This window comes from Phyllobates terribilis, unplaced genomic scaffold (genome assembly GCF_046119375.1).
Source record: "Phyllobates terribilis strain yellow unplaced genomic scaffold, ASM4611937v1 Scaffold_8__6_contigs__length_399053987, whole genome shotgun sequence".
Classification (NCBI taxonomy): domain Eukaryota; kingdom Metazoa; phylum Chordata; class Amphibia; order Anura; family Dendrobatidae; genus Phyllobates; species Phyllobates terribilis.
In genome coordinates this window covers 242,100,881-242,127,656 of record NW_027362768.1, presented here as the reverse complement: position 1 = coordinate 242,127,656, position 26,776 = coordinate 242,100,881, and the positions used below count along the sequence as shown (strand labels likewise).

General features: G+C 43.8%; 1 protein-coding gene across 1 annotated transcript; it reads left to right on the top strand.

Moving 5' to 3' along the window:
• The first annotated feature begins 4 nt into the window (after window positions 1-4).
• LOC141157161 (14 kDa phosphohistidine phosphatase-like) lies at window positions 5-26,776 on the top strand. The gene is made up of 3 exons (XM_073644080.1): window positions 5-214; window positions 18,286-18,410; window positions 26,273-26,776. The coding sequence occupies exons 1-3, from the start codon at window positions 76-78 to the stop codon at window positions 26,363-26,365; spliced, it is 357 nt and encodes a 118-aa protein (XP_073500181.1). The 5' UTR covers window positions 5-75; the 3' UTR covers window positions 26,366-26,776.

The following is a 26,776-nucleotide window of genomic DNA, read 5'->3' as shown; positions in this document are numbered from 1 at the left end:
TAGACAGTATTAATAGAGCCTCCACGTGACCATAGGCCCCGCCCCTCTCGCGGCTGATCAGGAGCGGTAACAGCTATGTCTGCTCTGGATTCTGTGCCCGAGGTCCTCATAGACCCTGACGGGGTGTACAAGTACGTCCTGGTGAGAGTGAGCCCGGAGTCGCCGGACCGGCACCGGGATATCGTGCGCGGAACCAGCACTGCCGAGTTCCACAGTAAGTGGCTGCGGCGGGAGCGCTGCTCCATGGCTTCCACTGTGCTGCTGACTACTGCGGAGAGGCGGCCGTGTACCGGCTCCCATGCTGCGGCCACGTCTGCCTGAGCACGCCGCCTGTCAGACCCGTGTCCACACGTGGGTGTGTGTAAACCTAATTGAGCGCCCACAGAAAAACCTTCTGGTGAAGGTGGTTATAGTGTGGGACTTAGGCTGCGTGCCCACTATGCGTTTTTCATGTGTTTTTGCCGGGAATTTCCACAGCGTAAACGCTTAAAAAACTCTTGGTATTACGTGCCCCATGTTCCCCAATGATAATCCACATGTGCTGTGCACATTCTGCGGAAATTTCCACTGCAGATTATCATTGTGGAATAAAACGCAGCACTACCAATTATTTTGCGGAAGCTTGGCGTTTTTGCTGCCATTGACTTGTATTGGAACGCATGGAATCCGCATCACTGGATCTTCAGATGCGGCTGTGGAGCGATTCAATGTGCAGATGGTACCCGGGTGTAGAGGACAGGAGACTCTCCTCCAGACCCGGGTACCATAGAACCTGTGAAAAAAAAAGAATTTAAAATAAAAAATAAATATTATACTTGCCTTCCGATGTCCCCCGGCCTCCTCAGCGATGCGTGCGGTGGTGTGAGGACCTGACATGACGTCATTTAGTCATGTGACAGGTCACGAGACCGCTGACGTCGGCGGTCGCGTGACCTGTCACATGACTCAATGATGTCACCGCAGGTCCTTCACACCACCGCGAGACACCGGGGAGACCGGACGCATCGCTGAGGAGGCCGGGGGACATCGGAAGGTAAGTATAATATTTATTTTTTTACCATTCTTACACTTTTTTTTTTTTAAACTATTACTTGGACACACTATATAAATCCAGGCCGTTTGCATGGATTTATATAGTTTGACCAAGTTGTCAAGCACTTTTCCAAGTAATGCTAAAATCGCTTGGAAAAGCACTTGATAACCGCATGCAGAAACGCTTCACAAACACTTCTACCTGGCGGGAAAAACGCATGTAAAATCCACTTGTGTTTTTCCTGCCAGGGAGAAGCGGAAAAAATATGCAGCATTTCTGCATCGTGGGCACATAGCCTTAGGCTATGTGCCCACGTTGCATTTATGAAGCAGAAAATTTCTGCTGCATAAATGCAAGTCCTCTCCTGGAAAAACGCATGCGGAATTCCGCACGCGTTTATCGCGCTTTTTTCGCGCGTTTATCACGCGTTTTCCACATGCGGAATTGCCTTGCGTTTTTTATGCATTGGACAAAGGCAATTCCGCTTGCGGAAACGCAAAATTAAATGACATGCTGCGGATTTTTGAACGCGGCATAAACGCTGCGGAAAAATCCGCAGCATGTGCATAGAAGTTGCGGAAACCCATTGGGGATCATGGGGTGCGGGTTACCAAGCATTTTACAAGCGTTTCCGCTGCGGAAATTCCGCATCAAAAACGCTTGTAAAACGCTACGTGGGCACACAGCCTTACACAGTAATTTAGCCATAATGGAAGCCCTTGGTCAGGGGCGTACATAGAAAGCATGGGGCCCCATAGCAAAAGTCCTAATCGGGCCCCCCATCTTTCCTGGTGGTGTAGTTGGGGTCACGGCGCACAGGAAGAGTAAAAAAATGGTATGCCTCATAACATTTAAAGGGGTTATCAGTTACCTTTTTTTAACCCCTTCATGACCAGAGCATTTTCAGTTTTTGAGTTTTCCGTCTTTTGCTCCCCTTCTTCCCAGAGCCATAGCATATGGCTATATTTTTCGGTCATTATGGCCGTGTGAGGCATTATTTTTTGTGGTACGAGTTGTACCTTTAAACATCATTACTAATTTTACCCTGGGCTGTGGAGTCTGAGTCAGTATAAAATGGACCGACTCCAACTCCTAAAATATATAATAAATTGGGTGCAGTAGATCAATGCAGTTTGTGGGGAATATTTTTAAAAAGACTCTCAAAAGACGCTTCATGTTTCTTAAAATGGATGCCTGCACACGTCACAGAGTGAACTATTTTGCCATCAATGCTCGATATGTTTGTGACAACAAAGATATTGTTACCAAGACACTGGCAGTAAAAGATACTAAAGCTGATCACACCAGCCAGTTTCTCCAGGCCTTAGTGAAAAAAGTTCTGCAAGATTACGAACTCAAAGAGGAACAGGTTCTTGCTATTGTAACGGACAATGCTTCAAACATGATAAGTACAATTAAACTGATGAATGAGAGTAATGAACAACAGCTAGAAGAAAATTTAGGATTCAGCATGTTTGAGATGGAAGGCCACAGTGCTGTTCATGTAACTGAGGAACAAACAGATATTACAACAGAAGAACAGCAAAATTATACTTCAGAAATAGATGATCTTGTTGAAGCTGCTTCAAAACACTTTCCTATTCATCACATGCGCTGTGTTGTGCACACGCTGCAGCTGGCAATAAGAGATAGTCTGCAAGAGGGACATGCTGGAAATCTGATTGGAAAAGTGAGGAAATTGGTTATTGCCCCCAGAACCCCTAAAATTGATTCCATCTTGAAGAGACGTGCTGGGAAAGGGGCAATTGTCCATCAAGCCACTCGGTGGGGCAGCACTTATTTAATTATTGAGCGATTGCTTGAACTAAAACCGTTTCTTATAGATATGGCAAACCCTCAGGTAACCCTAAATGAAGGTCAATGGACACAGGTGGCTGAATTGAAGGAATTGCTTAATCACCCATTTACCATGACTAAAAAAATTACAAGCTGAGGATTTAACTCCTGGCATTTTCATAAGGGAGTGGAAGAACTTGCTATTTTGCCTGTCCCAAAGAGGAGGTTTAATCGCAGATGGCATTTCTGCTTCAATGAAACGGAGAGAGACACAGCTATTGGAAAATAAAAAAAAATTCTGGCAGCTGTTTATGTGGACCCAAGTCATCATATACTGCTTGATGATCAACAGCTTACTAAAGGAAAAGAAGCTCTGACTGAGGTAGCAGTTAGGATGAGTGGCCTACAGGAGGACTGCCAGGCGCTAGAGGACTTGGGTCCTGACAGTGCTACTGCTGCCATATCGTCATCCTCATCAGATGAGGAGTTTGACTTTGACAAGTATTTGGATGACATGGAGCAGGCAAAGCGTTGCCGCAAGGAAAAAGATTTCACTCCGTCTCCTATAGCAAGCAGATTGACCATATTTCAGCCAAATGTTTCACTTGCTCTCAAAGAAATGGAAAAATTCAACCGTTCATCAAAACTGACTGTGCATGAGGCAATTCCTTGATACCCGGAAATTGTTAGAGATGTTGCCCATGTGGTTACGGCTTTGCCTCCAACTCAAGTTAGTGTAGAGAGGTTGTTCTCTAGCCTTAAAATTATTAGGTCAGATTTGAGGTTACCTATGAAGGAGGATCTGATGGAGGCGATACTATTTCTTAGAACAAATTCATAGACTGCACAAATGTTATTTAGTATGTTTTTGTTGAAAACTGTTTTTTGCCACTTACATAGTCTATTACATAGTGCATATTATATATATTATATATCGAATATTAAATATTTACAATTTATTACAGTTTGTGTTCTAAAGTTGTATTCCAATAAATATATATTATATTCTATCTAAATATCTTGATTATTGATCATAAAAATGATTAAATGTCTGATGTTCACATTGTACTGCAATCAATTTTTCACTTAACTATAAGCAATATATGTGGGAGTCGGAGTAAGGGAAATTGAGGAGTCGGAGTCGCAGGTTTGGCTTACCTATTCCACAGCCCTGGTTTTACCATATCGTGTACTGGAAAACGGTAAAAAAATTCCAAGTGCGGTGAAATTGCTAAAAAAAAAAATGCAATTCCACAGTTTTTTTTTCTTTCCACGTTCACTGAATGCTAAAACTGACCTGCCATTATGATTCTCCGGGTCATTACGAGTTCATAGACACCAAACATGTATATGTTCTTTTTTATTTAAGTGGTGAAAAAAAATTCCAAAGTTTGCTAAAATAAATAAATAAATAAATGGCACAATTTTCCGAGACCCACAGCTTCTCCATTTTTCGGGATCTGGGGCCGGGTGAGGGCTTATTTTTTGCGCGCCTTGCTGACGTTTTTATTGATACCATTTTGGGGTAGATCCGATGTTTTAATTGTCCGTTATTGCATTTTATTGCAATGTTGCAGTGACCAAAAATACGTAATTCTGGCGTTTGGAATCTTTCTTGATAGAACGGGCGATTCTGAACGCGGCAATACCAAATATGTATATGTGGGGTTTATTTTTTTTTTATTTTGAATGGGGCAAAAAGGGGGGTGATTTAAACTTTATATTTTTATTTTTTGCTTGCTTCTATAATCTCCATAGGAGACTGGAAGCAGCAACTGTCCAATCGCCTCTGCTACATAGAGGCGATGAGCAGATCACCTTTTATGTAGCAGAAATGCTCCTGTGCCACTAGGTGGCGCTCATAGCAATCTTTACATGACAACCACTGGAGTCTGCTGCAGACCCCGGGTTCTCATGCCCACCCATCAGTGACCCGGTCACTGATGGACGGGGCTAAGGCCGCTCTTCCGGCGCAGCGCTGTTAAATGCCGCTGTCAGACACTGACAGCGGCATTTAACTAGTTAACAGCCGCGGGTGGATCGCAATTCCACTTGTGGCTGTTGCGGGCACATGTCAGCTGTAATAATCAGCTGACACGTGCCCGGTTCAGTGCGGGCTCAGCGGCGGAGCCCCCTCTGAACCGGCCTTTCCGGCGTGGTGCGTACTATTACTGACCACGTCTGAAAGGGGTTAAGTTGCCCAATGTATTCAGCATGTGGGCATAAGTATCTCTGTAAATACCTTATGTTGCAGGTTCTGCCTGTGAGCGGCGCTCTCACTGGCCGCTCGCTGCAGCCGAGGGTCCCTCTTCCACGTTCCACCGGTGGCTGCTGGGAAAGCATGTTTTCACCACTACAATACTACACCTTTTGTGGACCCATATAGTATAATGCCTCTAACACACTGCATGATGCCCCCAACCAACAGTGAAATTCCCGACACGTACAGTATGAGGAACCAAAAGTCTCCAAAACAGTATGATCCCCTCACATAGCATGACCCCCCCCCCCCCCCCCTTCAGATCACCTCATACAGTATAATGGCCCCACCAGTGTAATTCCCCCAAACACAGAATAAACGCTCCCACAATGGTGCACATCACCACAGAGTATGTTAACCCTATAAGTACTGACTGAGAAAAGAAAGCAAAAATATCACTCCCCTGCCACGTTCCACTGTTGTGCTGCTCCACTCTGTGTGGACTGAGGCTCTGGGAAACGGATACATCAGGGAATGTGACTTTCCCATTGACGGCAGAAGTGGTGAGATGCTGCGGTGCCGATGGTGAGGCAGAGCGGAGTGTATTGATTTTCCGACGACCATCTTCCTGAAACCATAGTCTACAGGGAAATGGCCCCTGAAAGCGGCACAGGCGTGGTTGATATGTCGGCTGGGCCTAGATCCCAGTCTGCGCATGCGGCCCACTGCTTCAGAAAAAAGGCCGCCAGGAAAGCTCTGCCTGACCCCCGATACCTGGCCTGCAGCATCGCACCGCTTCTGTCGCTAAGTTCCTGAAGGAGGGACCCTCCTTCCTGCGATCCCGCTCCACCACCACAACTCCCCGGTAAGCTACATTTGGACCATAAGACGAACCCACATTTTATCGATCGACCATGACAGCACCACAAGAGAGGGGATCCGCCCACCAAGGACAGGAAACCTACAGGCTTAAAAGGGGCGGCCCTCTCTCTCGCCTCAGTTTTGGTTTCCTGTCCTTGATGGAGGGAACCTTTAACAGGCTCGTGGAAGACCTTCGTTAAATTTGGCGACAGCTGTTGAGCAGCGACCCTATCTGGGATCGGCAGCTCCAGCGTCAGCTATGCTTGTGCACCTCTATCTGGGGAATGCACAGCATCCTTGCTTCGGATAGCCGTGGGAGCTGAGCCCCTATCTGGGGTGGCAGCCCTATCATCAAATGCTACAGACAGGTCTGCGCCCCTATCTGAGAGGGGGCTGCCCCTGGTCTGGTCCGGACTGCAGTGGGACTGCGCCTCTATCTGGGATGGCAAGCCCACCAACGCCCTAAAGTGTATAGCGGGTTGCGTGGGCTGTCATTCCCATCGTCACCCAACGGAGGATGGTGGTCTGGATGTTATGTGGGGGAGCAGCCCGGTCGGTTCAGCAGAGCCTACCCGGTGCGGCAACGGCTGAACATCCTGGCGTCCTCGGGGTTCGCGTGGGCGTGTTTGCTTCCGGCCTCCTCCTGTGAGTCGCGGCTTGATGATGTCACCGCACCTCGGGGCCGTCACGTGACCGGGACCTGGAAGTCTGGTCACGTGCATCTAAGTTGTAAGTGCCGTGTTAAGATATATTTAATTTTAAATCAGGTGGCTGAGGGAAGGGTGGTGCTATTTAACTGGCCCAGGCACCGTTGTTCGGGGCTTCCCAGCTTCTATTCTCCCTATCATGGAGACTGATAGGGAGCAGCAGCAGCAAATTCAGCAGCTGCCATCTCCACCATCTCAGCCGCTGTTTGGGGAGCTTCAAAAGGTGCATCGCCCTCGTGTTACTGGTAATGCCCGGTCCTCAGGAAAACGAGGTTCGGCGTCTAAGTCCAGTCATCATGGCTCCAGCAGGATGGACGAATCTGCAGCCTCCAGGGATGATCCCCCGGCTGAGAAAGGTCCTTCCTCCAAATCGGTACCAGCCCTTTGAGCCGCCTGGGTAAGTGATCTTCGAGAAAGTTCACTTAGTAATGGAGTATCCCTTCTCCTCTTCGATTTCTAATAGGGGAAGAAGTGTGCCTCCAAGACCAAGCATTTTCAATGTGCATTGTGTAACACTGTCCTTCCTGACTTGTATCCCAAAAAATTGTGTCCGTCCTGTATAAATCACTCTAGTGGAGGAAACCCCTAGTTTGGCCTCAGGATTGAAAACCTTGGTCAAGTCTGAAATTAGTAAAATCCTCTCTAAAAAGGGAAAGGTGGATACAGACTGTTATCTCCCCAGCCCCTGATGACTCCCTGTCGTCGGCTTATGAGTTGGACTCGGACAACTCGGCCTCTTCATCTTCCACTTCCTCACAGTGGTGCGGGTCAGCATTGTTTCCCACTTAATGGAGTTGATGGTTTGATTAAAGTGGTTCGTTCAACCATGGGTATTACAGATGCCAGACCAGAGAAATCAGTCCAGGATGTAATGTTCAGGGGGCTGGGGCAAAGGAAAATAAGTTTTCCCTTTAACAATAAACTTCAGGATTTGATACGTAGAGAATGAAAAAGGCCAGAGAGAAAGGGTGTTCTCCCTCCATTCTTTAAAAGGAAATACCCCTTTGAAGACTCAGCTTCTTCCTCCTGGGAGAAAGCCCCCAAAATAGATGTGGCCATACCTAAGGCATCTAGACGATCGTCTCTCCCCTTTGACGATACGGGAGCTCTTAAGGACCCTTTGGATAGGAAAGCTGACACCTTTCTCAAAGGGACCTGGGAAACGTCTGCGGGGGCCTTAAAGCTAGCGGTTGCCGCTACTTGTACTGCCAGGTCCCTAATGATATGGTTGGACCAACTTGAATCCCGTCTGAGAAATAACATCCCCAGGAAAGAGATTTTATCAGATATGTCACTCTTACAGGGGGCAGCAGCCTTCCTGGCGGATGTCTCTGCGGATTCAGTCAGATTGACAGCGAGGTCAGCTGCCATGTCCAACGCAGCTCGTAGAGCCCTGTGGCTTAAATGTTGCCCAGGTGATATTCAGGCAAGAACGAGACTCTGTACTATTCCATGTGAAGGAGAGCATCTTTTTGGGCCTGTTCTGGATGAGCTTCTGGATAAAGCTAGTGACAAAAAGAAAGGTTTCCCTAGCTTGTCTATTCCCGCTTATAAACGTCCTTTCCATAGAAGAAGAATTTCTACGAAAAAGACCGCCGAAGGGTCAGGAGAAATGGGAAGACCTCAGACCGAAAGGTAGAGGGCTCCTATTCGGCTCTTCTAACCGAGGGCCCCGGAAGCTGAGTCAATGACTTTGCAGCCCAGGTTCGGGTTCGAGTTTCGACAGGTTCCTCGTGGGAGATTCATCTTGACCCCAAACCGTTCCTCAGTGGTTCGTAAAGCTGTCCTAGTGGAAGTCCCGACAGCAGAAAAGGGGCTAGGATTCTACTCTCCTCTCTTTTTGGTTTCTAAGCCTGACTGTTCATTTAGGTGCATCATTAACTTAAAAGCCCTTAATAAGTTTTTGATCGTTCCCACCTTTAAGATGGAATCTGTTACTTTATTGTTGATTTAACTTTTTTCAGGCTGTTACATGGTAGTGTTAGATCTAAAAGACGCCTATTACCATGTACTTATACATATGGATTTCCAGAAATACCTTTTAGGGTGGCTTTCATCATAGATGGAGAAATTTAAACATTTCTAGTTTGAGTCCTACCGTTTGGTCTGGCCATAGCACCCAGGGTATTTACTAAGGTTATAGCAGAAGTCATGGCTCATGTTAGGGAACATCATATTTTAATTATCCCTTACCTGGATGATTTCTTGATAGTTGGAGACTCAGCCTCCCAATGTGATAATCACCTAAAACTAGTATCCTCCATCTTAGAAAGTCTGGGCTGGATTCTGAATCTAGAAAAATCTAGGGTAGTGCCTTCAAAACTACAGCAGTTCTTGGGTATTATGCTGGATTCAGACCTTCAAATATGTTTCGTCCCGGAAGCCAAAAAACAAAAGGTTAAAATTCTAGTAGGGAAAGCATTATCAAACCTGGTCATGTCCCTTAGAGATGCGCTGTCCTTGTTGGGTACCCTGTCATCTTGCCTTCCTGGGGTTCTGTGGGCACAATACCACTCCAGGGTTCTACAGTGGGACGGACGTTCTACATAATGAGGTTTTGTTAGATGGGCTCTTAGAAGGACGAATGTCCTTGTCACCCCGTTCAGTTGAGTCCTTGCAGTGGTGGGTGAACAAGGCGAACCTGTCACGAGGAGTTCCCTGGGTGTTTAGAGTCACTAAGATTAATTAAAACCAATGCAAGCTTCCGTGGGTGGGGGGCCCATCTGGGGGATATGGTGGCCCAGGGGTCCTGGTCAGACGCTGAAAAGGGTCTTTCCTCCAACACTAAAGAACTGCTAGCCGTGGATAAAGCGATTAATCATTTCTTGCCTTTCCTTCATGATAAAAACTTTAGGATCCTTTCAGATAATAGGATAGCGGTAGCTTACATGAACCATCAGAGGGGTACACGTTCAGGATCACTGATGAGTGACGGATCATTTTTTTTCAGATTTCGGAATGCCGTCTCCTTTCCTTAACGGCCCTCCATATCAAAGGAAAAGAAAACATAAAGGCAGACTACTTAAGCCGCTATTCTCTGAGACAGGGCGATTGGGAACTAAAGCTGGACATTTTTTCCCAAATAGATGGGGGCTTCCGGTGGTAGATCTCTTTGCTGCAAGACTAAATCGAAAGGCAGAGCTCTTTTGCTCCCTAAATCCCAGAGAAAACCCCCTGGCAGTGGACGCTGTCCAAGTAACTTGAGATTTCAGTCTGGCCTATGCCTTCCCCCATTGAATCTTCTTCCCATGGTTCTAAGAAAGATCAGAGAGGACAAGGCGAGGGTCCTTCTGGTCTCCCCCCTTTGGCCCAGGAGACCCTGGTTCTCATGTCTGAGGAACATGTCCATCTCAGATCCTTGGTTCTGCCCGAGATTCCGTATCTCCTCGGCCAGGGTCCAATAGGCCATCCTCAAGCTCCTGGCCTCCACTTGACGGTGTGGAACTTGAGAGGTCTCTGCTAGAACGCAAAGGATTCTCTCGAGACCTAGTGGCTACACTAATGCATAGTAGAAAACCTGTCACTACCAGAATTTACTCTAGCACTTGGAAGACCTTTTTATCTTTTTCTGGTTCTACGGTTGGTGAGGGGGCACCAATTGGTAAAATTTTAGAGTTTTTACAGAAGGGCTTTGAGTTGGGGTTGGCAACAAGTACCCTTAAAGTCCAAGTCTCTGCCTTGGGTGCCCTATATAACTGTGACTTGGCGGGAAATGATTGGATTTCTCGCTTTATCAAAGATGTGTTTTAGATCCAGGCCTGTTATCAAAAGCAGTTTAGTTCCCTGAGATCTAAATTTAGTTCTAAAAGCATTAACTAGTTCACCCTTTGAACATAGATTCAGCAACCCTCAAGTCCATCTCCCTTAAAACAGCGCTTCTAATAGCTCTAACATCAGCTAGGAGGATCAGTGACATCCAGGCTCCGTCTTAAGCTTCACCTTTCATGATAGAATAATTCTTAGAACTGACCCAGCGTATCTCCCTAAAGTAGCTTCCCTTTTCCATAGACTCCAAGAAATAATCCTACCCTCATTCTGTCCTAATCCAAGTAACCAAAAAGGGGCTGAATTCCATTCCTTAGATGTTAGAAGATGTGTGATTAGGTACCTTTCGGTCACCCAAGCTTTCAGGAATGATAGTTCTTTATTTATCTCCTACCAAGGGGTTAGAAAGGGACTTAAGGTTGTCAAGTCCACCATAGCTAGGTGGATCAGGGAGGCTATTACTCTAGCCTATGCCTCCAGCTGTGAGGAAGCGCCACAGGGGTTGAAGGCTCGCTCTACCTGAGCAGTGGCGACCTTGTGGGCGGAGAAGACGGGTGTCTCGATGGAAGACATATGTAAGGCTGCTACCTGGTCTTCTCCATCTACCATCTATAGGCACTATACACTGGATTTGGGGGTTTCATCTAGCCTCCCCTTTGGAAGAATGGTGCTCCAGGCTGTGGTCCCTCCCTAGACTTCTTCATCTCTGCAATTCTCTCGTGGTGCTGTCATGGTCGACCGATAGTCATAAGTTACTTACCGGTAACGGGATTTTTCGGAGACCATGACGTCACCCTTATATTCCCTCCCTTCACTTTATGGGAACACTCCTCGTTTATTAATTAAAATTTTCTCACTTAGTGGTGGTGTATAAAAATATTATTTTTATGGTTGTTTTGCTATGTCTACTAACCTGGTGGTCCTCTCGATGCTCTGTAATCCAAACTGAGGCGAGAGATAGGGCGGCCCCTTTTAAGCCTGTAGGTTTCCTGTCCTTTGTGGGGGTGGATCCCCTCTCTCGTGGTGCTGTCATGGTCTCCGAAAAATCCTGTTACCGGTAAGTAACTTATGACTTTCATCCCAAATTTGGGGGAGGGGGAGAAGTGGAAAGTCTTATGGTCTGAAAAAAATAAGGTATGTCAACGCTCTACTAGACACATGACTGCTGCAGCTTGTGATAGGCTGCAGCAGTCAAGTGCTTTGAACTGCATGCATTGCAAGCAGTCATGTGTCTGGTAGAGCAGTGACATACCATATTTTTCGGACCATAAGGCGCACTTTTCTTCCCCCAAATTTGCTCCTGTGTCTGGTAGAATGGTGACATTATTGCTCCTGGTGCAGTTCACAGATCAGTCTGCACCGGATCCAGGAGGGCGACTGCAGGTGAGTAGGATTAATTTTGTTTTATTTTTACAAGGTCTAAGAACCTTTTACCAGATAACCTCTTTAATGTCCAAGTATTACTGCCGATGTGAAACGCTTTGATTATTTTGCAAAACGCCTTTAAAGGGAGCCTGAGAGCTGATAGCCATCATCCTGGGCAGCGAGTATCAGGCACCTTCTGTATGATCTCAGCCAGAAATGCGTGACTCTGAAACGCTGCGGCATTTCCGAGAAGAACGTGCATTAAAAGCTGCAAGGGACCGAGCCGCATAGTGGATAAATCGGAGAGCTGTGACCCGGCGGCTTCTCCCCACCCGCTGCCAGTGACTGACAAGTCTCCAGTATTACTGCATGCGTGACTAGAAACCCGTAGATCACTGCAAGTGGGTGGGAGAAGCCACCGAGAAAAATCTGTCTAACTAGTGCACAATGCGACTGGTTCCATGGCGGCTTTTAAAGTATGGTTTTATCTGAAACTCCGCCAGTGGGTGGAGCAGCGTGTGTCATCTGTCAGGGTCACTTCAGGCAACGCTCTATATCACAGGTGGTACAGAACAGGGACAGATTCTCCAGAGGAAACAAAAAAATCGCACCGCACTCATCATGAAATGTGAACATACAAGTGAATGAATACATGTGACACTTCAGCTCTACCACACATGGCCTTTTCAAACAGGAACTGAAATGCCACATACGAACACATGAGAATACATGGATGTACCACAGATAAATATACCTACATCACATACACATATGCAGGGCTGCCACCAGGAATTTCAGGGCCCCATACTTGCAAAAATTTTCGGGCCCCCTTGAGGCTCCACCCCAGCTCCGCCTCAACCCCTCGAACCTTCCACAGTCCCACCGTCCACTCTTGGAAAATCTACAGTTCTGCAGCAATCACATGTTAACAGTTCCCATTGAACACCATATCAATTACCTAGCCAACAGCTTTTGATCAAAAGATTTCTTAAACCGCCACCATGACAAGGTAGACTCTTCTGGCCGGCCCTACTCTACACTACCCTACTAAACATTTCTTATAATACCCAATACTCTTTGATATATTTTTCTTTATGGGAATGTGTCACATACATTTTTAAAACTGTCCGATAATACCACACCACATACAAGGAACAAATACCGCCACACCATGACCAAACCACATATTACTAACACATAGTGACCGAATAATACCACATACAAGGAACAAGTACCGTCACACCATGGCCGGACCACATATTACCATCACATAGTGACTGAATACTATAATACTGATCATTAATAAAAAAAACACTAATATTTCCATAAATGCCATTATACACAGGCGCTCTGTACATAGTATACAGTGTATAGTGTCAGTATACAAATAACACTGACTCACCAGTGACGACGTACACAGGAGCTCTGTAGAATAGTGTACAGATAACACAGGGATCACCAGTGCCATTATACACAGGAGCCCTGTTATAGTATGTAGTGTATAGTGTCAGTGTACAGGTAACACGGTAACTCACCGGTGACGTCTCTAGTTGAAGTCCTTCATCCAGTGCAGATCACCATCACTTCTTCCAGCCAGGACTCGTCGCTGCAGAAAATAACAGAGTTATCTAGAGCAGTTTGCTGAGCTCATTCCCCAATTTTTTCCCCAACTTCTACACTACACCAGATGAAGAAAAAAAGCGACATATTGTCGTCCTGCACAGTAACAGGACCTCCCCCTCACTGAAAACAGTATCCTTAAGAATAAAATACATCCTGCTCCTGTGTCATCACCATTTTGCCCCCAATGCACGTGTCTCATCATCGCCGTTCTGCCCCCCCCCCCCCCAAGTGTCTCATCATCGCTATTCTGCCCCCCGTTATCATAGTAACATAGTAGTTCAACCCATAGCCTAACATGTTGATCCAGAGGAAGGCCAAAAAAAAGCCATGTGGCAAACGCTTAGCTCCACATTGGGGGAAAAAAAAATACCTTCCTGACTCCATACAACAATCAGACTAGTTCCGTGGATCAAAGCCCTATCAAGGAATCTAGTATATATAACCTGTAATATACTTTTCAAGAAAGGCATCCAGGCCCTGCTTAAATTTTAGTAGTGAATCACTCATTACAACATCATGCGGCAGAGAGTTCCATAGTCTCACTGCTCCTACAGTAAAGAATCCGCGTCTGTGATTATGATTAAACCTTCTTTCCTCCAGACGTAGAAGATGCCCCCTTGTCCCCGTCTCAGGCCTCAGAGTAAAAAGATCAGTAGAAAGGTCTTTGTACTGTCCCCTCATATACTTGTACATAGTAATAAGATCACCCCTAAGCCTTTGTTTTCCCACAGTAAATAACCCCAAGTGTAATAACCTGTCTTGGTATTGCAAACCCCCCAGTCCTCTAATAACCTTGGGTCGTTCTTCTCTGCACCAGCTCTAGTTCAGCTATGTCTTTCTTATACACCGGAGACCAGAACTGTACACAGTATTCTAAGTGTGGTCGCACTAATGACTTGTATAGAGGTAAAATTATATTCTCCTCATGAGCATTTATGCCTCTTTTAATGCATCCCATTATTTTATTTGCCTTTGCAGCTGCTGCCTGACACTGGCGACCAAACGTGAGCTTGTCGTCCACCAATACACCCAGGTCTTTCAGTGACAGTTTTGCCCAGTGTTTTACAATTAAGCATATAATTATACATTTTATTTCCTCTGCCCAAGTGCATTACCTTACATTTATCCCCATTAAAGCTCATTTGCCATTTATCAGCCCAAGCTGCTAGTTTACATAGATCCTCCTGTAATATAAAATTGTCCTCCTCTGTATTGATTACCCTGCAGAGTTTAGTGTCTGCAAATATTGAAATACTACTCTGTATGCCCCCTACAAGGTCATTAATAAATATGTTCAAAAGAAGTGGGCCCAATACTGACCACTGTGGTACCCCACTGTTAACTGTGACCCAGTCTGAGTGTGTTCCATTAATAATCACCCTTTGTTTCCTATCACTGAGCCAGTTCTTAACCCACATACATATATTTTCCCCTCACCCATGACAGCACACCTTGAGAGGGGGATCCGCCCCATCAAGCACAGGAAACCGTCTGAAATAAAAGGGCGGTACCTCTCCCTCGCTTCAGTTGGTTTCCTGTCCTTGATGGGAACCTGTCTGGAAAGAAGAAAACTTACCTGGGTCTGTTCCGGTGTGGAAGAACAGGTACTGGCCTGTGCACCAAGTTCCAGCCTCCAGAAGCGCCGTCCGCAGCTCCCTTGGGTCCTGCGTCCGAGCGGGCGCACGCGGTGAAGCAGGCTCCGGTTTCCCGTAGACTGCTGCGCCGCTCTCTCCCTGTCGCCTCAGTCGGCCGCGTTCCGCAACTTCTGGGTAGCGCCCGATCCAAGATAGCGGCGCCCTTTAAAGCGCTCCCGGACCGTTTTTTTTTTTTGTTTGGAGCCTCGGTCTGGAAAGGGGGGGTGGGGGGGAGGGCCCTTGAACCGGAGCAGGCTCTGGATGGCCCTATATTATGGGGGGGGGGGGGGGGTTATCCTGGGAGCGTGGCTCACTCTTCTGTGAAATGGCTGACCAGGATAGTCATGAGCATCAGGTAACCCCCCCCCCCACTCTTCAGCAACGGAAGAGGCAGACGGACACCTCACACAGACAGCGGCTCGAGCAGTCGCAATGGCAGCCACAGGAGCAAGATATCAAACACCTCTGGTTAATTTGATTTCCATTGATGATTTGTGTGTGATTTTGTTGTCAGCACATTCAACTTTGTACAGAACAAAGTATTCAATGAGAATATTTCGTTCATTCAGATCTAGGATGTGTTATTTGAGTGTTCCCTTTATTTTTTTGAGCAGTATATCTCTATATGTGCATGAGATATCTATCTATCTATCTATCTATCTATCTATCTATCTATCTATCTATCTATCTATCTATCTATCTATCTATCTATCTATCTATCTATCTATCTATCTATCTATAACTATATATATCTATCTATATATAGATATATCTATATAACTATATATATATATATATATAACTATATATATCTATAACTATATATATCTATATCTATAACTATATCTATATCTATTTATTTATTCGTACAGACCAAAAGTTTGGAGAATGCCAAGAGTGTGCAAAGCAGTCATCAAAGCAAAAGGTGGCTACTTTGAAGAACCTAGAATATAAGACATATTTTCAGTTGTTTCACACTTTTTTGTTAAGTATATAATTCCACATGTGTTAATTCATAGTTTTGATGCCTTCAATGTGAATGTACAATTTTCATAGTCATGAAAATACAGAAAAATCTTGAAATGAGAAGGTGTGTCCAAACTTTTGGTCTGTACTATGTATGTGTACACACCACACACACACTTTTTCCCCCACCTGTAGTATTTAGTCAGCCACCAATTGTGCAAGTTCTTCCACTTAAAAAGATGAGAGAGGCCTGTAATTGACATCAGAGGTAAACCTCAACTATGAGAGACAAAATGAGAAAACAAATCCTGAAAATCACATTGTCTGATTTTTTTTTTTTTTTTTTCAAATTTTGGTGGAAAATTAAGTTTTTGGTCAGTTACAAACAAGCAAGATTTCTGGCTCTCACAAACCTGTAACTTCTTTAAGAGGCTCCTCTGTCGTCCACTCATTACCTGTAGCACTGGCACCCGTTTGAACTTGTTAACAGTATAAAAAAAACACCTGTCCGCAACCTCAAACAGTCACACTACAAACTCCACTATGGTGAAGACCAAAGAGCTGTCGAAGGACACCAGAAACAAAATTGTAGCCCTGCACAAGGCTGGAAAGACTGAATCTGCAATAGACAAGCAGCTTGGTGTGAAGAAATCAACTGTGGGAGCAATAATTAGAAAATGGAAGACATACAAGACCACTGATAATCTTCAATCTGGGGCTCCACACAAGATCTCACCTCGTGGGGTCAAAATGATCTCAAGAGCGGTGAACAAAAATCCCAGAACCACACGGGGGGACCTAGTGAATGACCTGCAGAGAGCTGGGACCAACGTTACACAGTAAGCCACTACGCTGCCAGGGACTCAGATCCTGCTTTGACAGCTGTGTCCCCCTGCTTAAGCCATTACATGTCAGGGCCCATCTGAAGTTTGCTAGAGAGCATTTGGATGATCCAGAAGAGTATTGGGAGAATGTCATATGATCAGATGAAACCAAAGTAGAACTGTTTGATAGAAACACAACTTGTCGTGTTTGGAGGAGAAAGAATGCGGAGTTGCATCCAAAGAACACCATACCTACTGTGAAGCATGGGGGGTGGCAACATCATGCTTTGGGGCTGTTTCTCTACCAAGGGATCAGGACGACTGATCCGTGTATATGAAAGAATGAATGGGGCTATGTATCGTGAGATTTTGCGTGCAAACCTCCTTCCATCAGCAAGGGCATTGAAGATGAAACGTGGCTGGGTCTTTCAACATGACAATGATCCCAAGCACACTGCCAGGGCTACGAAGGAGTGGCTTCGTAAGAAGCATTTCAAGGTCCTGGAGTGGCCTAGCCAGTCTCCAGATCTAAACCCTTTAGTAAACCTTTGGAGGGAGTTGAAAGTCCATGTTGCCCTGCGACAGCCCCAAAACATCACTGTTCTCTGCATGGAGGAATGGGCCAACATACCAGCAACAGTATGTGCCAACCTTGTGAAGACTTACAGAAAACGTTTGACCTGTCATTGCCAACAAAGGATATATAAAAGTATTGAGATGAACTTTTGTAATTGAACAAACATATTTTCCACCAAAATTTGAGAAAAATTTCTTTACAAATCAGACTGATTTTTCAGGATTTGTTTTCTCATTTTGTCTCTCATAGTTGAGGTCTACCTATGATGTCAATTACAGGCCTCACATCTTTTTAAGTGGAAGAACTTGCACAATTGGTGGCTGACTAAATACTTTTTTTTTCCCCCACTGTAAGTGTCTTATAGTCCAAAAAATACAGTATTTGGTATCGCTAAGTTCATAAAAGTCCCATCTATGAAAATATAAAATAAATTATTCCAATCGGTAAGCAGCATAACGAGAAAAAACTAAAAACGCCAGAAGTACCTTTTTTTTTTTTTGATTGATCAGTATTGCAATAAGAGGCAATGAAAAAACATATCTACCCCAAAATGGTATCAGTAAAAATGGCAGCAAAGGGTGCAAAAAAATAAGCCTCACACAACCCCGTATCCCGAAAATTGTCTTGTATGGAGTTTGCTCAGCTCCTTACAGCTGGACCCGCTCCATAACATAATAGCACATAATGGAATGTGAAGGGGATAAAATATAGCAAACTTTCTGACATTTCTTAATATAAAACAGAAATTTTCCTATGGTGAATGCTGCTTTACAAAACATATGTAATGGATATTCTAGAAAATTTGCTTGGAAAACTTGAGCTTCAGATACAGACTATGAAGATGGAGGGAAAATATTTTTGCTAATTAGATCCATATCCAAGTATTTTCTGCGTTAGTCATGATTGTAGTTTATGCTGTTTCTTTTTCAACAGATCATATATTTGAAAAGCTGGAACCAGAAATGCAAGCACTGGGCCTGAAGTGTAAATGCCTTGGGGGAGGGAAAATAGAGCACAACAGTAAAGACAAGAAGATACGGATCTTTGGTGAATCTACTGTACGTACGCCTTATTGTTCTTCAAGGGCACTTGAATTATAAATTTGAAGCTTTTTGCCTAACCTTTTCACATAGTTTTGATCTAGGTGTTCATACACTTTAGATGGCTGCCGTCTAGCACTCCTGACTTTCATACGTACATATTCACAGTGGTGAGAGGGGTGTAAGCTACTACCAGACACCTCTTCTTATATGAGAAACACTATGGCCAGCATATTACCAACTCATGGATAGGTGGTGACAAGAGAAACCTGCTCGCCACCCATAACCGCAAGGAAAAAATGCCTACTCGAAAAGCAAGGTAGAAGAAGCGAGAGCGAGTAGAAATGGCATGAAAAAACAATATTTTTATTATTCAAATATAAATATATAATAGTGACACAAGGAAAATAAACACAATGACAATGGGTGATCATTGGATCAGGAAAAGCCCCACTACATCTTGAGACCCCTCCTAAATATATATTCCTGTACATGATGGATTCGAGCAAAAATCCACAAGAGGGTAAGAGGAGAGAAAGAGAGGGGGGAGAAGACAAAATACGCGGGGGAGGTAGAAACATAGGGAGAGTACAGGATGTCAATCAGCAAGGGTGAGATACCCGTTATCTCAAATACCCAAGTGGGAAACTATAATAATTAATGAATCAAGGTACTCACCCAGATAGTTAGTACACTCTCTCTAAGATATGGGGGGCACAGGGAGGCAGATGTTTCCAACCACGGAAGGCCTCGACGCGACGGCTTTATTGCGTCGAGGCCCTCCGTGGTTGGAAACATCTGCCTCCCTGTGCCCCCCATATCTTAGAGAGGGTGTACTAACTATCTAGGGGAGTACCTTGATTCATTATTTAGTCTTCTCCCCCCTCTTTCTCTCCTCTTACCCTCTTGTGGATTTTTGCTCGAATCCATGATGTACAGGAATATATATATTTGAGGGGGTCTCAAGATGTAGCGGGGCTTTTCCTAATTCAATGATCACCCATTGTCATTGTGTTTATTTTCCTTGTGTCACTATTACATATTTATATTTGAATAATAAAAATATTGTTTTTTTCATGCCATTTCTACTCGCTCTCTCTTCTTCTACCGCTTCTTATATATTGGAAAGAACAAACAGATCGGATGTTAAAATTCAACATTTTGGGCATTATATTTCTACTTTGTTAGCCTAAGAAACTGATCTATAAAGACAACCTACAAACAGGATTTTAAAAGCTGGGAAAATATACTTAAAGTGCATTTTAATGAATAGATATTGTAATTAAAATAAGTTCTACAATATAATGTCATAAATGGAGTTATAGTTATACAGAGCAAAGGCTGGGGACATTGGATCTCTGTCTGCACCCCCAGCTGTGAACAGGAAATTGAAGCAGGTTATCTGATGGAGAGCTTACATGGAGTGTGTACACAGAATAATTACCAAGTTGCTGACAGTTGTTTGAAGGGAAAACTGTGACTGTACAGCCTGATTACCAAAGAGGTGCTAATCAATGCAAGGTTAAGAGACCTGACCTAAAGAAGACAGTACAGCTCCTTATCAGAGACCTCACATCACAATACAATATTTTCCATACCATATCTATAAAATCCCAGTTTGACACAATCCATGGATGATCGGGGAGCATACTCTCATCTGTGCGTAAAGTTGCAAAAGTTGTGTTAACTGGCAATCCACAGGAAGGCAATATCTCCCTGAATTAAGAATTTATCACTATATGTGTCTGGTATGTATAGAATGCTCGAATGATATTCAGGAAGATGATGGCCATATTGTTTCTGTAGTACGTTCCCCAGGGAAAATGACAGACCGCGGAAATATGGCCTAAAACTGGATCATGATCGAATCCACCATCCTCCTGCCTCAGCTGAGGGAGGAATGGGGAATCTGGTAGACCTCTTTATAAACATCTCATCTATCGAATATCCAAGCCAGACCCCAGGAGACACAAGGTGCATTGTAGGTATGTCCATATTTCACACGGCGTTCTCCTCTATTAGTAGCTCTCATGGATTCAATTCATAAGGCGTATATGTATTTATCCCTTTTATTTCATACTGGTTTTGCCTGTATGTATGTCGTTATTATTTCATATTGTGTAATACTTTCAAGCATTGTACTTTTTTTTTGTATATTAACCCCTTTCTGACGTGGAGTGTAAACGTATGCCCCACGTCAGATCCCCCTGTGTGCACCTTTCCGGGCACATGTCAGCTGATTTATACAGCTGACATGTGCCCCAACAGCCGCGAGTGGAATCGCGATCCACCCGCGGCTGTTAACCAGTTTAAATGCGAGATTGACAGCGGTATTTATCTCGCGCTTCCGGGAAGCGTGTCATTGGCCCCACCCATCAGCGACCCCATCACATGATCGCGGGTCGCCGATGGGTTGGCATGACAACCTGGGGTCTGCAGGAGACCCCTGTGGTTGTCGCTGCCAGATTGCTATGAGCGCCGCCCAGTGGTCGGTGCTCATAGCAAGTAAGCAAATCTTCTACACACAGGCGATCTGGTCATCGCCTGTGTGCAGCAGAGGTGATCAGGCTAGTGCTGCTTCTAGTCTCCCATGGAGACTATTGAAGTAAGCAAAAAAAAAAATGTTTTTACAAATATAAAAAATGTATAAAAGTTTAAATCGCCACCCTTTCGCCCTTATTCAAAATAAAACAATAAAAAAGCACACAACCACACATTTGGTATCGCCGCGTTCAGAATCGCCCGATCTATCAATATAAAATTAATAGTTAATCCGATGGATAAACTGTGTAACAAGAAAAAAATTCTAAAACAACAGAATTAAGTTTTTTTGGTCGCCGCAACATTGCAGTAAAATGCAATAACGGGCGACCAAAACATCAGATCTACCCCAAAATGGTGTCAATAAAAAACATCAACTCGGCATGCAGACAATAAGCCATCACCGAGCCCCAGATCCCGAAAAATGGAGGCGCTACGGGTCTTGGAAAATAGTGACTTTTTTTTTTATTTGGATATTTTTTTTTTCTCCACTTAAATAAAAAAAAGAACCTATACATGTTTGGTATCTACAAACTTGTAATGACATGGAGAATCATAATGACAGGTCAGTTTTAGCATTCAGTGAACGTGGTAAAAAACTCCAAGGAACTGTGGAATTGCACATTTTTTGCGATTTCACTGCAATTTTTTTCCCATTTTCCAGTACACTACATGGTAAAACCGGTGATGTTGCTCAAAAGTACAACTTGTCCCGCAAAAAAAATAATCCCTCACACTGCCTTATTGGCCGAAAAATTAAACAAGTTATGGCTCTGGGAAGAAGAGGAGCCAAAAACGGAAAAATGGAAAATGCTCCGATCATGACGGGGTTAAATCTAAAATTTAATACGTTTGCTCTTTGCTGCTCGAAGCGTATCCACAAACCGTGAAAGGGGTGAGAATAGCTTGGTTGTGTTACTCTGTGCATACAAGAGTGCAAGTAGAGTACCTATCAGGTGCTTGGGAAAGCTGGGTGGTGTGTGTGTGACCCACGAGGCACATGTATCGCTAGCAAGTGGTGTCACCACAAGTGGCCGTGGTAGTACTGTTCATGACAGATTTGTTTAAAATAAAAATGTTCCTGTGCGGAGATAATCTTATAAATGTGCCCCTGCTGTGTACTGTGTAATGGCTGTGTGTGACCATACAGGGACATGGTCTGATCATAACACAGCTCCTGGGCAGGGGAGGAAACAAGAGAGGGTATACAGACCGTCATTGAACCGTATGGGGTTAACAACATGTTTTTACCTCATAAAATCAGCTGTGATCCCCTGCTGTAATGTCTGTCTACTTTTTTGCTTTCTCCCCTGCCCAGGAGCTGTGTATGATCAGACAATGTTCCTGTATGGTCACACACAGCCATTACACAGTACACAGCAGGGGCACATAAGATTATCTCAGCACAGGAACATGTTTTTTAAATGCACCCAATTGTGGAACTTTTTATTATTTCAAGATCTATTGATTAAAATTTAATTTGTTCGAGGGGAACCCTCATTAAAGAGGTTGTCCACTTTCAGGAAAGTGGATTCTAAATTCTGTAAAATACCCGAAACAAAAAATTCAGCTGGTACTCACGATCCTTGGGTGTAAAGGAGAAATATAATGCTCATGATGTTGAATTTTAACTTCTGATTAGTTTGTGCTCCCAGTGATAGCTCCACGCTGCTGCTACACTCGAAGTGTTTTGAGTGCAATGGGTACGTCACGTCAACCGTGCGTGTCATAGCTCTAGCCAATTACTGAACTTACTGTAGTGGTTCTTGCACAGAGCTCAGCGGCAATGCCAGGGTTGATGTCACGTGCTGCTGAGCTCAGTGACTTCATGTGACGACGCTTCAGGGGCATATATTTTGGTAATTAAGGGCAGAAAAATTTTGAATACAAAGTGGTTGTCTGGGACTTTTTTTTTTTTTTTTTTCCTACTATGGGCTTAAGAACTAACAGGCAGGTATCTGCCTGTTATGCCTAGTGCAAATCACTGTCAGCTAAGAGTGGTCACTGACCCCTCCTGCAGGCGATTCAGCGCATTCCTTCTGCTGACCACACATTCTCTTCCACTCTGCTATATTGACAGGTCGTGACTGCCGATGTCATGCTGCTTGACTGCCGGCTCACCGCTACCTAACTGCGGGAAGCCGGCTGTGAATCGGCATGATGGCATTCACGCCCCGTAAACATGGCAGCCCGGAAGAAGAGCTGCTCTGCTAATGTGGAGCAGCTCTGAGCCAACACCAGGTAGAACAGTCAGGTAGTTACCTCTGTTAGCAACAGTCTGCCTGTTTAGTTTTTCGGCCCATAGTAAAAACAACAAAATAGTCCTAGGCAGTCCTTTAAAGCACCACTTCATCGTTTTTTTTATTGCACTGCTGGAGTGGTGCTTTAAGTGTAAGTCCCCTGCCCCCTGTCTCTTACTCACCTGTCGCCGCCTTCCTCCCATTCCGGCGTTGCTCCAGTCAGTCTTCGGTGAAAAGTAACCTGCCTACTGCTCCAGTGTTTCATGGAGTGCGCTGGATGTCACTTTTCAATACAAGTCTATGGGAGTCTCGTTCTGGCTCTAATAGACCTATATTGAGAGCCTGTGACGTAGCTTCTGACTTCTGGCCAGTCAAAAGCTACTGTCACAAGATGGAGCTGGGAGACCGGAGCAGCACCGAAAAAACTGTGAAGATGCCAAGGGTGAGTATATAACCGGGGGCAGGGGGCTTAGATTTAACCCCTTCATGACATAGGACGTATTAATGCTTCCTGTGTCATGACACCCGGTTCAGTGAGGGCTCTGGCGGTGAGCCCGCACTGAACCGGGCACATGTCAGCTGATTATTACAGCTGACATGTGCCCCCAACAGCCACGGGTGGAATCGCGATCCACCCACGGCTGTAAACTAGTTAAATGCCGCTGTCCATCTCTGACAGCAGCATTTAACAGCGTCGCGCCGGAAGTGCGTCACTTACCCCGCCCATCTGTGACCCTGTCACGTGATCGCGGGTCACCAATGGGTCGGCATGACAACCCGGGGTCTGCAGCAGTCCCCAGTGGTTGTCATGAGCTGGTCGCTATGAGCGCCACCTAGTGGCGCTCATAGCACAGGACCATTTCTGCTACAGATGATCAGCAGATCACCTGTATGTATGTAGCAGAGGCGATCAGACAAGTGCTGCTTCTAGTCTCCTATGGAGACTATAGAAGCAAGCAAAAAGTGGAAAAGAAAAAAAAATTTAAAAAATATAAAAAAAAAAAAAAAATTATAAAAGTTTAAATCACCCCCCTTTCCCCCCATTCAAAATAAAATGATAAAAAATAAATCCCACATACACATTTGGTATCACCGCGTTCAGAATCGCCCGATCTATCAATATAAAAAAAATTAATCTGATCGGTAAACGGTGAAACGAGAAAATTCTAAACGCCAGAATTACGTTTTTTTTGGTCACCACAACACTGCAATAACGGGCGATCAAAACATCGGATCTACCCCAAAAAGGTATTAATAAAAACTTCAGCTCGGTGCGCAAAAAATAAGAATAATTCTATGATTCTAAGCCCTCACCCGGCCCCAGATCCAGAAAAATGGAGACGCTACGGGTATCGGTAAATGGCATCATTTTTTTTTTTTTTTCTAGCAAACTTTGGATTTTTTTTTTACCACTTAAATAAAAAATAACCTATACTTGTTTGGTATCTACAAACCCATAATGACCTGGAGAGTAAGAATGGTAGGTCAGTTTTAGCATTCAGTGAATGTGGTAAAAAAAATAAATAAATGTGTATTGCACTTTTTTTGCAATTTCACGGCGCTTGGAATTTTTTTCCCGTTTTCCCGTACACTATATGGTAAAACTAGTAATGGCGTTTAAAAGTACAACTTGTCCCGCAAAAAATAAGCGCTCACATGGCCATATTGACCGAAAAATAAAAACGCTATGGCTCTGGGAACAAGAGGAGCAAAAAAAGAAAATGCAAAAACGGAAAATGCTCCGGTCATGAAGGGGTTTTTAAAGCACCACTCCAGCGCTGAAAAATTAAATTACATTTAATATGTCTACTTTACATCAGAATCATTTTTCAAACATCCCTTTATTTTGTTAGGATGGTAGAAGGGTTTAGCGGCAATTTTTTTTTTTTTTTTTTTCCCAAGGAAATTTACAAATCCTATTTTTCGAAAGACTACTTGACTTTTGAATTGACCTTGCGGATCCCCATTTTTAAAAATTGCACCACTCAAAGTATTCAGAACCAACATTCAGGAAGATTAACCTTTCGGGTGCTTCACAGGAATTCATGCTAATTGGAATGAAAAATTACGCTACATTTTTTCCACTAAAATGTCTTGTTGGATGAAATCCAGACCCCTTTCTGGCTCTTGCTACCGTCAGATACTTATAGCAGATTCTACGCATGTTTACAGTACAACAATGTTTATCCTTAGTTATCTGATCTGTTATTGATTATATATTGATATACTGATAGATTCCCTTTAACTCTTGTGTGGTATGACTGTGTTTTAAGGGCAGACACCTCAAATGTTTCTAAAATACAATTTTTTTTTTAAAGTTTCATTTTTATATAATAAATCCAAAACATATCAACCTAAATTTACTATTCGCATAAAGTAGAATGTGTCATGGAAAAAAAAATCTCAGAACTAAAATGGATGTGTAAAGGCATTTGAGTTAATGTTACGTACAGTGACGCCTGCTAGATTTTAATTTTTCAGCATAAAACCACATTTTGGATCTTTCCAGGTCTGATGCTTTTTAAAGATATATAAAATAGAGATAGGCCTAGGTAGCATGTATGGACTCTGCACAGGTTGAGTCTTCATTTTAAGGAGGTGTGCTATATCTAATTTTTTTATTTGGGTCATGTTTTTAGCATTAATATCAATTTTCCTGTGTTTCTAAAAAAAAATATCACTGCGACTCAAAATTGCATGAAGGCGCCTGCATGTATAAAATGCTGAGTGGCATTTTCTCAATGTGCCAGGTGTCTACTTTCAGAAATTATCAATTTATTATTTAGTAATTTAAGTTTTACTAATTAAAAGTACAAAAATTATCGTGGCCACCAAAGGTGCAAAATGGTGAGAAACCTCTTGCAGCGAAAGGGTTAATGGTTTGCCTGTAACACCTGACAGCTAGGTTTCTTTGAAATACCATGTCTAAATATTCGGTTTAAAACACTGGTGGTATTCAGGGGTTAAAAGGAATTTGTGACTTTTTTTCACTGTCAGTGCCATGCAAACAGCATTGGCCTGTGTACCAGATGTCACCTTATGAGCTTGTATCTACCGCCTGTCTAGTGACGTTACGTGCCATGCTGTTATCTCTTCCAGGGATATGGAAAAGCCGATCACTCCATCACAGCCGAAAAGCTGAGAAGCCGATATGGAGACTATGAAGTGGTTTGGTCGGATGAAAAGAAATGAGTTAAATGACACTTCCGCATCTCTCCCAAATAACAGTTTTCTGTTTGCCATTATTACACATTTATTTGTATGTTTGTTGTAAATTAGAATTGCCAAATATATGCATTATTTCTGAAAATCCATTTGAAGCTTTGCTTTTTTTTTCTTTTTTTTTTTTTTTTTAATTTATTAAGAAAAATTAAGGTCAAATGTCTAGTGGAATAGTTGTCATTTTTATTACTTTTGGTTGAAGAGAAAAGTATGGAGAAATTATATTGTGTGTCTATAATATTCTATATACCTCCTCTTTCAGCTATAGTTTTTAGATAGCCACAGGGCCGGATTGATCATTGCATTTCTCCTGGTTTTTTGCCTTGACCGACCTCCTGAATTCGTGACTTTTTGATTTGCAATAAATTCATCAAACAATCA